We start from the raw sequence: 14,189 nt of genomic DNA on the forward strand, positions 1-14,189 counted from the left end.
CTTCAGCACTCCATAGGCTGGGGTTTCCCAAAGTGGAGAATAACCAACCTATTTACCTGTTCCAGAAGATGGAGGAGTGACAGATCCTGGACTGTCATCCTCAGGCTCTGATACAGTGACCGTGGGGACCGTATCAGGACTCGGCTTCAGACACAGGTCTTGCTTCTCAGGGCTTGTCTCAGGGGTGGCGGTCATGGCAGAAGGTTCTATCTCTGTCAGTGTAATCTTAACAGGGGCAGAGACCAGAGGCACTCTGTGTTGCTCATCGGAGAGATCATCTATGTAAGGAGCAAAGGTCGATTCCTCAAATAAGTGGTCCTTGACGATCTTCCCCTCCACAGGAACTGGTTGGTCAAGTTCACTAACTCCTTCCGGTTTTGCAGAGACTTCGGCGTCCTTGTCTTTAAAGTCCAAGTCTTTATCTTCTAGCCCAGGGAGAGGCTGCTCCTGGCCTTTTGCCTCCTGTGGTCTGCTTATGTCAATGTATTTATAGGCTTCCGCTTTCATCTGGTCCAGGGGGTCAGCTAGGATCTTGTTCACGTCGGTGGACTCGGCAGGAGTCATCTCTATTCCCGAATCAGAACTCAATAAGCCATGTGGCTCCGTCCCAGGCACATCTGGTAAGGAGGGTCCGGGGGTCCCCAGCTCCTCAGGGCTATCTGAAGTGGTGATGTGACCATTTTCCTTCTGAAGAATTCCCGTAAAGTATGCAGGGTCCTCCCGAGGTGAATAACAGACGTCAGAAATCAGGGATGTGTAACATGCCGCGTCCCCATCATTTAGTGTTGAGGAAGAGGAGTGGTCCGGGACGCCAGGAACAGCTGCCACACCTGTCAATCAAAATAACAGCAGACTATGAGTAGGCTCCTGGCTTGAGGGTTCTCTCCTGCTTAATCTACAAGCTAGCCCTCATTGAAAAAAATACAGCATCCTTTCTCCAGACCGTAGAGCATCAGCATTAGCATCAGCTAATTTTCCTTGTCTACTTGACAGTCTACTGTAGTGGGTAGCTGTTCCAGCTTTGATCTGGAAGTACTACCCCCATTGAGGCTTCGGTAACTGTCATGCCTAGAAGGCGGAACTGAGAGAGGAGCACTGAAGACCCGATCCGGATGGGCCGGCTCTCTTGGTTCCTGGACCCTGGACGCTGGAGGTAGACCGAGCAGAGTTCTCCAGAGAACACCACCGAACTGCACCACACCTTTCCCAGACCCTGTAAACTACCCCTTCACTTGTAAGTTACCCCACAAAATAAACCTCCCTTTTAACTATGTGGAGTGGCCTTAATATTTCAACCAATAGTCTACAACTCTGGTATTTTCCAGACAACAAACTCCAGCAGTTCATCGACTTTCAACATCTAGTGCCCTAATATACTCCGACTTCATTGACTCAAGTTTTGTCAAGAAAGAAACTCTCCTCACATCTGTATTCTTAATAATAGCCCCGGAAGCAGGGTGGGAATGGCCAGGTTTGTAAACCATCAGTGGTGTAGACAGGTGGGAAGGGCCTGTTCTCGAGGCTCACAGATCTGTGCTTCAGAGGGCTCTCTGGGCTGTCCTTGCACTCCAGGGCTGCTGCTGCTTCAGAATAAGCCCAGCCACTGCTTAAGGGAAAAGGTCCTCCTCCTAGTCTGGAGCCTCACCCCAATGCTGTGATCTCAGCAGTACCTCTACGTTTCTCCAGCTCCTCCTCACTCTCCTTGTTTGCTTCCACTGAGCTCATTTGCTTCCCGCTGATGACACGAAAACACCACCCTGAGAGACCCCTTCTTCCCCAGGCACTACGGGCAAACAAGTTGGCAAGTTCGAGTTTACAGAATGCTTCCACTGGGTCATCTGTCCAGCTCCTCCAAGGCATTGGACTTTAGGAGAAGGGGCCGGAGAGGTGGCTTAGTAGGTAAAGGCACTTGTTACCAAGCTCAACGACCTGAGTTCAGTCTTCAGGACCCAGACAGTGGAGGAAATGAACCACCTCCCAGAGCTGTCCTCTGAGGTCCATAAGCACACCATAGCAATGTGTAACCCCAACACAATAAAACCAAACTGCTTTTTTTTTTTTATTATGAAGAGAAGAGTGTCTATTTCTCACTGCAAAACACTGAATAGACATCCATGAAGAGTTACTGTATGCCAGGCAGTAGGGTGTTTGCCTGATTTATTCTTTTAAGAGTTTTATATTTTAAACCTCAGAGTCTCTATTTTCACGTACAAACTACACACGTGTATAAACACACGCACACACATCATGCACAATATAAAAAATCTAGACACACCCAAAGACTATTCCAGACAAAGAAACCATCTTCTATGGAAGTGAGCAGTGTGGGCCTGCAGAATACACCTAACTACAGTGAAAAACTGCCAGTCAGAGCCGAGCAGTGCTCATATGGCGAACATCTGGCCTGAGCTACAAATGGGGCTGACACTAACTAACTTCCCCAGTAATGGGGCAAGTGCAGGATGGTTCCAGGGCCGAAAGCACGCCCGTGGGACGCTTGCCAGCTGCTTCAAGTGCCTAGCTACAGAACGCTACCTTTAGTTAAAGCAATCAACTTCCCAGACCCCACAGCACACCCTCTGGTTATGGAATGAACCGATGCAAAGATCAGTACAGGAAGCACCCCACCCCACCCCGGAGGTTCTGCTCTCATCAGATGACACCAACTTGAGTAGACAGAGAAGGTCAGGCAGGGTGGTGTGGAGGCGGGCTCTGTGTCTCTGCTCCGGTGAGTGACTGCAGGGAGAGGCGCACTGTGCAACATCTGATCTCAGCTCGGTGTTTCACTGTGTTCTCTCTCTCTCTCTCTCTCTCTCTCTCTCTCTCTCTCTCTCTCTCTCTCTCTCTCTCTCTCTCTCTCTCTCTCTCTCTCTAACAAGCTTTCCCAAAGGCCACAGAAAGTTCACAGATTGACCTGGCCTTGGGGTCTCCCTGCCTTGGGGATGGATTTCCCTCAAGGGCTGAGAATATTTCAAATTGTATAACTGAGCTTCTTTAGCCTTTTATAGTTTCTGTATAACTTTAGAGAGGGTTCATCTCCTTCCTTTCTTTTTGTCTCTTTCTATTTACTCTCTCCAATTCTCTTTTTCTCTGTTGCTTGAATACTAATCCCCAGTCTCACTCTGCTTATTTTCTTTCCAACCCTACCTTAGTAATTCATATCTTAGTACATACCATCCTGGTCTTTTAAAAATGTGTGTGTGCAGCTGGGTGGTGGTGTCACACACACCTTTCATCCCAGCACTCAGGAGGCAGAGCCAGGTGGATCTCTGTGCATTTGAGGCCAGCCTGGTTTACAGAGTGAGTTCCAGGAAAGGCTCCAAAGCTACACAGAGAAATCCTGTCTCAAAAAGCCAAAAAAAAGTGTGTGTGTGTGTGTGTGTGTGTGTGTGTGTGTGTGTGTGTGTGTGTAGGCTGGTGGACAACCTCAGATGTCATCCTCAGGCATGCTAGCCATCTCTTCTAAGACAGGGTCTCTTATTGCCTTGGAGCTGGCTAGTAGGCTAAACTGTCTAGCCAGCAGGTCCTGTCTGCCTTTCCAGCACTGGAATTACGAACATGCAACATTATGCATGGCCTTTCGTGTTGGTTCTGGGACCTGAACTTGGGTCCTTGTGCTTAGGAAATAGGCCACTAGGTTCAGATGTCTTCCCAGCAACTATTCTTCCTTTTTAAAAATGATTTTTAAATTATTATTATTATTATTATTATTATTATTATTATTATTATTATTTACATCCCTATCACAGTTTCCCCTCCCTCCTCTCTTCCCAGCCCTTTTCATGCGACCTCTCCTTTGCACCCCCATCCACTCCTCCTCCGTTTCTAGTCAGAAAAGAGCAGGCCTTCCATGGATATCAGCCAGGCATGGCATATCAAGTTGCAGCAAGACTAGGCACCTCCTCTCCTATTAAGCCTGGATGAGGCGACCCTGCAGGAGGAAAGGGTCCCAAAAGCAGGCAACAGAGTCAGGGACAGCCCCTGTTCCTCCTGTCAGGAATCCCACAAGAAAACTTATCCAACAACTGCAACCCACGTGCAGAGGGCCCAGGTCAGTCCCGTGCAGGCTCCTGGTTGTCAGTTCAGTCTCTGTGAGCCTCCATGAGCCCAGGTTAGTTGATTCTGTGGGTTTTCTTGTGGGGCCCTTGACCCCTCTGGCTCTTACAATCCTTCCTTCCCCACTTCTGTAGAATTCCCTGGGGCTCAGCCCAATGTTTGGCTGTGGATCTCTGCGTCTGTTTCCATCAGTTGCTGGATGAAGCTTCTATGATGATGATTATGGTAGGCTCTGCTCTGTGAGCACAGCAGAATATCATTAGGAATCATTTCAGCGACTTTTTTTTTTTTTTTTTTTTTTTTTTTTTTTTTTTTTTTTTTTTTTTTTTTTTTTTTGCCAGTCCCGTTTGGTTCTATCCTGGGTCTCTGGGCTATCCAGCCCCTGGATCCTGGCCCTCTAGACAGTGTCAGAGGTGGGCTCCCTCCCCTGGTGTAGGTCTCAAGTTGGACCAGTCAGTGGCTGGCCACACCCCCAATTTCTGTGTTACCTCTACCTCAGCACATCTTGTAGGCAGGACAAACTGTAGGTCAAAGGTTATATGGCTGGGTTGGTTTCCAACTCCCCCCACTTGAAGTCTTGCCTGCTCAGAGGAGATGGCCAGTTCAGGCTACGTTTCCCCTATTGCTAGGAGTCTTAACTAGGGTCACCCTTGTAGATTCCTGGATATGTCCATTGCACTAGGTTTCTACCTCACCCCAAAATGTCCCCTTCTCCAGTTATCTCTTCCAGTATTCTCCTCCTCCATCCCTCTCTCCTGACCTGATCCCTCCTGTTCCCATTCTCACCAGCCCCCCTGTCTACCAGCAAAACCTGTTCTATTTCCCCTGCCCAGGAAGATCCAGACCCTACTTGACCAGACCCTACTCTTATCCACACATGTAAATAATTTATTCTAGCTATATTCACTCCATTACCCTCTCTTGTTCCCCCCCCTCACAGATCCCCTCCCTCTTCCCAGCAAGCCTGCTTTCTGCTTTCATATTTTTAATGTCCCAATGAGTTTCATTAGAATTGCTTATAGGAGCATGGGTAAGAAGTTTATGGGAGCAAGGGGCACCTTGCCAGTGGCATGTCCCTGAAATCCCAGTGTGGTGGGAAAGGGGAATAGGTGAATCCTAAGGGCTCTCAGGCCACCCAGTGAGGGGTACTGACACTCATGACCTCATCTTCTTCAAATACCATTACACTGGTTACAGATGGAACATGTAAATGTCGGAGAGGTATGACATTCAGACCACAGCACTGATGGTGTCTGTAAATCCACACCCTCCTGTTCTTCCTCCTCATTCTTATAGCATGGGGTGGAGAGTGATCACACACTGTATGGCTTATCTTTACACAAGTCTATGATACCTTGTCATAACTTGTCAGCTCTTGGAGTTTGAGGCTTGTGATTGTATAATAGGCATCCTATACAAATGAAAAAAAGAATGGGTAGGCCAATCAATCAATCAATGACTAGACTCATGGACTGAAGCTACTAAGAACAAAGTGAATGGGAGCAAGTTAGAAAGAGTACATTTTAGCCTTGCACTTGGAAAACAGTGAGCAAATGTGAGTTATCTGGCTATGGAGGGAGTGTGATCCCTGTAGACAGTGTGACAAAGAGATGAACCTCTACTTTTCGAAAGGTTGATGAGACAACCATAGAAAGCCACTCTGACTTCTGAGTTTTGAACTGAGTGACAGTCACTGGTCCCTGTGCTCTGACACACAATGTTCTTACTTCATCCTTTCCTGTAAAACAGAATCAACGTGCTTGTCCTGGAGGTGATGCCTCAGGGAATAGGAGCTTCCCAGATGCATGCTGAAAGAAGAGATAGAGTCCATATCATATCTGCAGTATTTGAGAGCGCATATGAACAGAACCAACAATGGAGAGGACTCTCAGCCCTAAAACTCTGACCTGGCCAGCTTGATCTTACAAAGGCTCTTACTCTTAATTGGAAGGATTTTTGCCCTCATTGCAAATACTGCCAGCCAGGGGAATGGGAAGAGGAATAGTCACTGTGAGAACCCCAGCTCTCGTTACAATTATGAAGGTTATAGTTCCAAATACCAACAATCCAGCAGTTTAAAATTCCCAAAAAGAAAACTCCTAAAGCCTGAAATTTAAAAAAGAAAAAAAAATCTAGAATCCTAAAGAGTTACAAAGCCAATTGCTGAAACCCTGAACAAATTCTCTAAACCACAATTCTCAATGAACAGAAATGGTTCTCTATGAGGGGTTGAGAGCTGAATGGCTGGGCGTGAAGACAGAGTATTTTCAGCCATACACAAGGTGCTTGAGTGTATGGATATCTGCTAATGCTTTTTATTTATTTATTTTGGCTGAAGGAGTTTCCAGGAAAACCTATGTGTGAGTCTTGGTGGAATAGATCTGCCCCACAGAAAATAAATGTGAATATCTTCTCTGTGGAGAGACATGCCCCCCCGCCCAAGAAAGTCAATAATAGAGATTCATTGTGATGTAAGTTATCAAAATATTGTTAAAGGTTGTAATGTAAGCCTGCTGAAGAGAACACTACTGTGTGGTAGTCTATAATCTATCTCTGTAATAAACTTTTTCATGTGTTGAATTTTGTGATTTTTCTGTTATTTCAAATTGTCAGCATGAATGTTAAAATTTGTCATACCACATATTTCAACTTCACATCAATTCCAAAATCACTGGTATAAATAATGTATTTAGAGTTCTTTTTTTAATTTTCTAGTTTTTGAAAATTTCGTATTTGAGAACTGTACCTCTCCCCTCCCCGCCCCTTCTGTGTCCTTCCACTGCCTCTCAAATTCAGACCTCTTCTTCTTTAATTATCATTACAAATCTGTGTATGTTACATAATACAGAATTTATGTTATATAATATATTACACAACACACCTATACACATATTATATACATATATACATATACATACATACATACATACATACATACATACATACATACGTACATGTACTGCTGAGTCCATTTGAGTGTCTCTCATATGTACATGTAGGGATGACTGCTTGGGATAACCTATAATGGGGCTTGTCCCTAGAGAAATTGATTATCTCTCAGCAGCCATTAATTGCATGTAGGTGTTTATTCAGTGGTGGGGCCCTGTGAGATGTATCTCATCCATATCAACATGTCAATTGGCTTTGTCATTGTGTGGGTCTTGCTTAGGCAACTGTACGGTTAAGATTCCATGGGTGTAGTTTGCCTGTGGTCCATAGGAGACACTATCTCATGTAGCACGAATCTTAAAAGGTCTTATTAATAAAATCAAACCTGGAGCAAGGTATTGGGGTGAATGCTGGAAGATCAGAGAAGCAGAACAAGCCACAGCTTCCTCACCTCGCCAGTTCCTCAAACTGGAAGCCTCTGTGTCCTCATCCAAATAAATCTCAGCTGAACTGCTTCTCAAAAGCCTGAAAGCTTAACCAACCTAGTTCCTGGTCCTCACGCCTTATATACCTTTCTACTTTCTGCCATCACTTCCTGGGATTAAAGACTCTTGTTACCACGCTTGGCTGTTTTTAGTGTGGCCTTGAACTCACAGAGATCCAGGCGGATATCTGCCTCTGGAATGCTAGGATTAAAGGCGTGTGTGCCACCATTTTCTGGCCTCTATATCTAGTGGCTGTTCTGTTCTCTGGCCCCAGATAAGTTTATTAGGGTGCACAATGTTTTGGGGGAACACAATATCACCACAATCTCACGGCAGACATCCTGGTCCTCTGGCTCTTACAATCTTCCTGCCCCCTCTTCGGAGACATCCCCTGAGCCTCACCTACAGGGGTTGTGTGTAGATGTGTCGGTTTGGGCTAGACAACCCACAGGTCAGTTGTTCTCTGCATTTTGACTCTTTGTGGATCCACAACCAAAAGAATCGTCTTTGGCTGAGGGGGAGAGCTACACTTACCTGTGACTATAAAGATAAGGATTTAGAATGCAGTTGGGAATTGTTCAGGAAACAGCAGTAGCAGGTTCTCCTCTAGGGTTCATGACCTCTCCAGCCAAGAGTAATTGGCTGGGTTTATAGTACCAGACATGAATTCTTTCCTACTGAGCAAGCCTTAAGTCCAATTAGATGGCTGTTGTTACCCACACACCCCCATGATATAAATAACACTGTTGCCCCCTTGGGACTGTCTTCCCATTCCAGTCATTATGTGGCTGTAGGCTTTACAGCTGGGGAGAACTACTGATTGTCTTTCTCCCTTGGGCAGCTTGCAGAGATCCTTAAGAAACTATGAGAGTTAGTCCTCAGGGAGGAGGCTTTCAGGTCAGCTCCAGTTTGTTTCATCCAGGCTTGAGTCCAAAGTGTATACTGCCTTCAGCCTTGGGTTCTAACCCTTCACGTTCTGGGAAGCAACTAAAGCAGCAGCTTGCGCTGTTTGGGGATTCTCCTTGTGTGTTGTCCTCATTGTCCCTGCCCAGTAAAAAATGTCCCCACTGTTTTCCCATGTCCCCTTCACAGCACCTGGGTCCTACTGTTACCCCCTCTAGAGCTCCCCAACTCTGTGGTCCCTTCTGACTTTCCTTGTTTCTGCTGTAGCCCGAGCGTCTATACTCGACACCTAAAGATTCTTAGCTAAGAATCACAAAAAAGGGAGATCACACAGTGCCTGTCCTTTTGTGTTAGTGTATTGTTGTCCCGATCTATCCATTCACCAGAAAATTTCATGCTTTCATTTTTCCTTACTCCTGAAAATAATTCCATGGTGTGTATGTAGCACATTTTCATTATCCGTCCGTCAGTTGAAGGGCATCCCGGTTGTTTCCATTTCCCAGCTTTGTGAACAGAGCAGCAGTGAACTTGGCTGAGCAAGTATCAGTAGAGCAGGATGTCAAGTCCTTTGGGCATATGCCAAGAATGGTATGATGGGGAAATGCAAGTCAAAACTGCTTTAGGATTTCTTCCTACCCCAGTCAGGCTGGCTAAGATAAAGAAAACAACTGAAAACTGCTGTGGAATAGTCTCTTTGTACACTGTGGATAAGAATTACTATCATTGGTTAATAAAAAGCTGACAGGCCAGTAGCCAGGCAGGAAGTATAGACAGGACACCAGGAACAGAGGACTCTGGGAAGAAGAAGGCAGAGTCAGTGGAGTCATCAGCCAGCTGCCAAGGAGGCAAGACATGTAAAAAAAAAATAAGCTAACAAGCCATGAGCCACATGGCAAAACATAGATAAGATATATGGGTTAATTTAAATATGAGAGTTAGATAGTAACAAGCCTGAGCTATCAGCCAAGCATTTATAATTTACATTAAGTCTCTGAGCTAGTTATTTGGGAACCAGCTGCCTGTTATTTGAGAGCAGGTGGTAGGGACAGGGAAACTTCCACCAACATATGGAGCCTAAACATTTGGCCAGAATTTCCACACATAACCTGACAAAGCTTAAAAAAGTATTCTAGACCCACAAAAATGGAGTCAAGTGTGGCTTCCTGGTAGCTGAATTTCCCCAGGTAGGCTCTGTTTGTTGGCGGTGAGCAGAGGCATGGCTCCTTTAAGAGACAGCTACCTGGCTTGGTGCTAACAGCAAAAATACCCGGCTCCTTTAACAGGCCCTACTCCCAAACGCTTATATGGTGTTTGTGAGCAGCCAGTGTCACGCTGCTTAGTGTAAGCATGGACCTAGGAACTCCCCAGAGTTGGGGCAGTAAACATGGCTCCTAGAGCTGGTGGTAAACATGCCTCCTCCACCATGAGACTAGACTCTCAGCAAATTGAGAGGGAGGAGCCAGCACCAGCAAGCTATGATCTACGTTACACAGCAGTATTTTCGCTCATACAGACAGAAAAGTTTACAGATGCACAGTAAGGGCAGATTCAGATGGAAAGAGCCCCTAAACAGGTCACAGTGTGTTTAAAATATGCATAGGCTTGGGAGAGAAGAGAAAGAATATTTACCATCTTAGATTTTAAAAAAAAAAGTTTTAAAATAAAGTTCTTTAAAAAGGAATAGAATAATAAAAAATATAATTAGCCATGTTAAGATGGAAAAATACACAGAGTCTGGATAGTATATGTTATTGTGTTGTCTTTAAATTTTTTGACTGCTGAGAAAGGAGCAATAGCTGCTAAAACACACTGGATTATAAATGCTGCTGAATTAAACCAATGTATATATTTTGAAAATGTTTTGACTTCAAAATTTAAGTCAAGAGATATGTTACTTTGGAGAAGAGGTTATGCTTTTGTTTCTGCAGGAAATGAAAGGCTATGGATTCATTACTGGTTAAAGACTACAGGAAAGAGGCTTTCAGGTCAGATCCAGCTCAAACCATCTAAGTCCTGTGACCTAACCTAAGTGTACAGTGTCTTCAGCAATAGGGACCCACCTTCAACCTCTGAAAGGCAATCAATAGCTAAATCTACAATCTATATTGTTTGAACTGTCACTTGGTCAACTGTGAACAGTCATTGGAAAGTGTGTTTCTCATACCTGGTATTGGGAATTCCATTAGTCTGTGGTTCTTGTAGGGAGCACTGTAAGCCCAAGTGGCTTAACTTCCTTAAAATTTTAGGTAAATAAAAGCTAATATGTATCCTTGAGGATTTATCAAACAACTATGGTGATATTTTGTTTGTGCTGTAACAAATAAAGTTTGCCTAGAGATCAGAGGGGAGAGGTAGCCAGTAGTTAACCACAGAAGCCAGGCAGTGGTGGCACAAACCTTAATAATCCCCAGCACTTGGGATCTCATGCCTTTGACCCCAGTACTTGGAAGGCACACACGCTTTAGTCCCAGCACTAGGGAGGTGGAGACAGGAAGTGATATGGCTGTGTGGAGAGAAATATAAGGCATGAGGAAATAGGAGCTCAGGCCTAGAAATGGCCGCATAAACAATACCAGAACAATGGCAGTATCAATGGACATGTTATTGTGGAAGGGGAAAATCTCATGGGGTCCCACCATTAGATTAAAAACTAGAGACAACTAATGACTACTGAAAGAAGGAGAATTAGCCTTTCTCAGGGATGAGCCTCCTTATTGGTTGTCCAATGCAGAATCATCAGTCCTGAAACAATGTATAGACCAACAATAAAACACACCCAGCATGCTCTCTCTCTCTCTCTCTCTCTCTCTCTCTCTCTCTCTCTCTCTCTCTCTCATTTGTATGTGTGTGTGTGTACATGAGAGAGGTTAAAGAGAGGGTTGCTGTGGGAAGAAAAAGGAAGGGAAAAGTGGTTTAACTTTATTTCAACTTAAAGCACATCAAAATTTTAAATGTCCGCCAGCATACAAATGGTTAAAGAAAATGTGGTATATTTACACAATGCAATATTACTCAACTTTTAAAAAAATGAAAGCATGAAATTTGCAAGTAAATGGATGGATCTAGGAAAACAAATCATCCTTACTGAGGTAACCCAGTCCTAAAAAGATAATAGAGTATATATATATATATATATATATATATATATATATATATATTCTCTCACATATGAATGTTAGTGTTTAAGCCTTAGATACACAGGGTATAATCCATATAACCACAGAGGTTAGGTGTAGAGTAAGGGACTATCAGCGAGGGAAGGATTTCCTGAGGAAAGGGAAATAGGGTAGTTATAGATGGAGAGATAGAGTGGGACTAGAATGGGAGGATTACATGGAAAGGGGGAGAGAAGAGGGGAGAGGAAGCTAAACCTAAGGGCCATTTGAGGGGTTGTATGGAAAACCAGCACAGTAGAAACTTCCCAAATGAATAAGTATGAAGGTGGCGCACGCCTTTAATCCCAGCAGAGCCAGGATGATCTCTGTGAGTTCGAGGCCAGCCTGGGCTACCAAGTGAGTTCCAGGAAAGGCGCAAAGCTACACAGAGAAACCCTGTCTCTAAAAACCAAAATAAATAAATAAATAAATAAATAAATAAATAAATAAATAAATAAATGAAATTGGCAAATAACAGGAGAGATGGAGCCCCACCTAGTCTATCTCTCACCGCCAGATAAAACCTTCACATCTAATTGAGTTTTTGGCCAAAGGGGTCCCATGGGAACCCCCCCCCAAACAATCCAGGCTATTGCCAAGCCTCCAGTTCACTCTCCACAAATGGACGGCAAGGCCGCATTGCTGAAGGCAACATCTATGCAACTCATTGAACACAGAGAAGTAGAGCTGGTGCCTACCTAGAGCCTTCACCTCTCCTGAACAGCATTCATAGTACTGCAAGGTACTCTGCACACTACAAGAGGAGACTGATGCACACCAACCCAGCTAAACTCTTCCATCTACAATGGTGACCTGCCTGCAAGATACGCTGGTGCAATAGTGGTACAAAGATTATGGGAGTCACCAACCACTCTCTGATTGGATTCAAGGCCCACAACATAAGATGAAACCCATGCCTGACCCTGCTCAGGTGGCCAAGAACCTGAGACTCAATAGGCCATGGACCTAGGGGAAAACCAAATACTCCTGTTCTGCCAAAGGAACATAGCAATACAATGACTCCTAACAGCATTCTTTTAGGATCCTACAGATCAGTGTCTCGCTCAGCCATCATCACACAAGCTTTTCTGCAGAAGATGGAAACAACTGAACAACATGCAGAGGGAGAGACCTTGGAATACTCATCCTAAATGGGATGTCTCCATCAAATCCATCCCCTCAGGGCACAGGGAACTCTGTGGAATAGACGGCAGAAAGATAGTAAGAGCCACCGTAGATGGAAGACATCAAGGAAACAAGGCCTTTCTAGACATGCCAGGACTGAGGCACATATGAACTCACAGAGACCGTTGCAGCATGCACAGAGCCCGCATGGGACTGAGCCAGGTGGAGGGGGTGGATACAAGCACCCACCCCTAACCAAGAAGCTATCTCCAATTGACAACTGCTCACAAAGAGAACTCTCCAACAGTGTCACAGAGTACACAAACCACACTTAAGGGCAGGCCCCATGCCCAGCAGGAGACGGCCAACACAAAGTGAACTCAATGGTATTTTTGGAGGGGCAGTTGCTTTGTTTTGTTTCCATATAGGGCTTTGGCTTATCTATTATGGGTTCCAATGTTCTGCTTTCATGGAATTTTTCTATGTGTCTGCCTCTATGTTTCTCCTCCTTTCTCTTTGGCTCTTCTTTTTCTGTTTGTTTCAGTTGTCTGTTTGATAATGAGCGAGGGAAAGGAAGGGTGTGGATTTGGGTGGGTAGAAAGGTGGGAGGAATCTGGGAGGAGCTGGAGGAAGGGAAGCCATAAACAGAATATATTGCATGAAAAAAAATCTGTTTCAATAAAAAGTAAAATTATAAATAAAAAAATTCACCATTTGGATAAAGAAAAAGAATAGATTGTAATAACATTTTTCTATGTGAAATGTAAATTGATATCATTCTTTTTTGGATAATTTGTGAAAATGAGTAAAAATTTAAAAGAATACAGAATTCCAGTGCAGCTACGTGAATATAATATATAATTAGCAGAATCTAATGTGTTTGACCTTGCAGTTGTGATATGGGTTGAGAAGGAGAGGAAGGAGAATCACAAAGGTAAATTTTGTTTGGAAATTCCCCCCTCCCCAAAAGCCTAACTAATCACTTCTAGGTTTGTAAGCAATTTTTTATAAACCTAATGAGCTAAAAAAATTATTAATATAAAGCTATGACATCTAATATACAAATAAATTTCTTCTGCATATTTCAAATTATAAAAGTTGTCTAGACACCCCCCAAAAAATTAAATTATATTTTAGAATGATATCTGGAAGATTTCTATCTTTCAGTATTTCATACTTCAAGGATTTTTTTCAATGTTTTGGACTATGGCATTTAGAACTGTCATTTATAAATCTTGCCCAAAACTTGTGCAAAGCACAATTTATTCTTTCAATTTTTTTCCACACATTTTAGAAGGGACCAGGATAGAGTCAGAAGAACACCAGCTTAACCAAATGCTTTGGATGCAGCCATGTCCCCTTTGATTGAGAGGCCCTAAAAATTTCTCGAGATCCTCGAATTTGAAATTTTATAAGCGTTAGGCAGTGCCTATTAGACAGGACACAAGCAAAAAGAAAGCCCTCTGCAAGGTAAATCAGGAGACAGCAGAGCCCTGAGGGGACGGTGGGAACGGAGCAGCAGAACTGAGCTTTGGGGCTCAGGAAAGCCAATTAATTCCTGCCAGTGCTTCCTGCA

General features: G+C 44.0%; 1 protein-coding gene across 1 annotated transcript in view; it reads right to left on the minus strand.

The window, feature by feature from the left end:
- Positions 1 to 14,189, minus strand: part of Rtn1 (reticulon 1) — a 221,015-nt gene that overhangs the window by 105,607 nt on the left and 101,219 nt on the right. The window contains exon 2 of the mRNA XM_028858255.2: positions 57 to 830. Within this exon, the coding sequence (XP_028714088.1) occupies positions 57 to 830 (774 nt within the window). The remainder of the gene's footprint in view (positions 1 to 56; positions 831 to 14,189) is intronic.

This window comes from Peromyscus leucopus, chromosome 14 (assembly GCF_004664715.2).
Source record: "Peromyscus leucopus breed LL Stock chromosome 14, UCI_PerLeu_2.1, whole genome shotgun sequence".
Classification (NCBI taxonomy): domain Eukaryota; kingdom Metazoa; phylum Chordata; class Mammalia; order Rodentia; family Cricetidae; genus Peromyscus; species Peromyscus leucopus.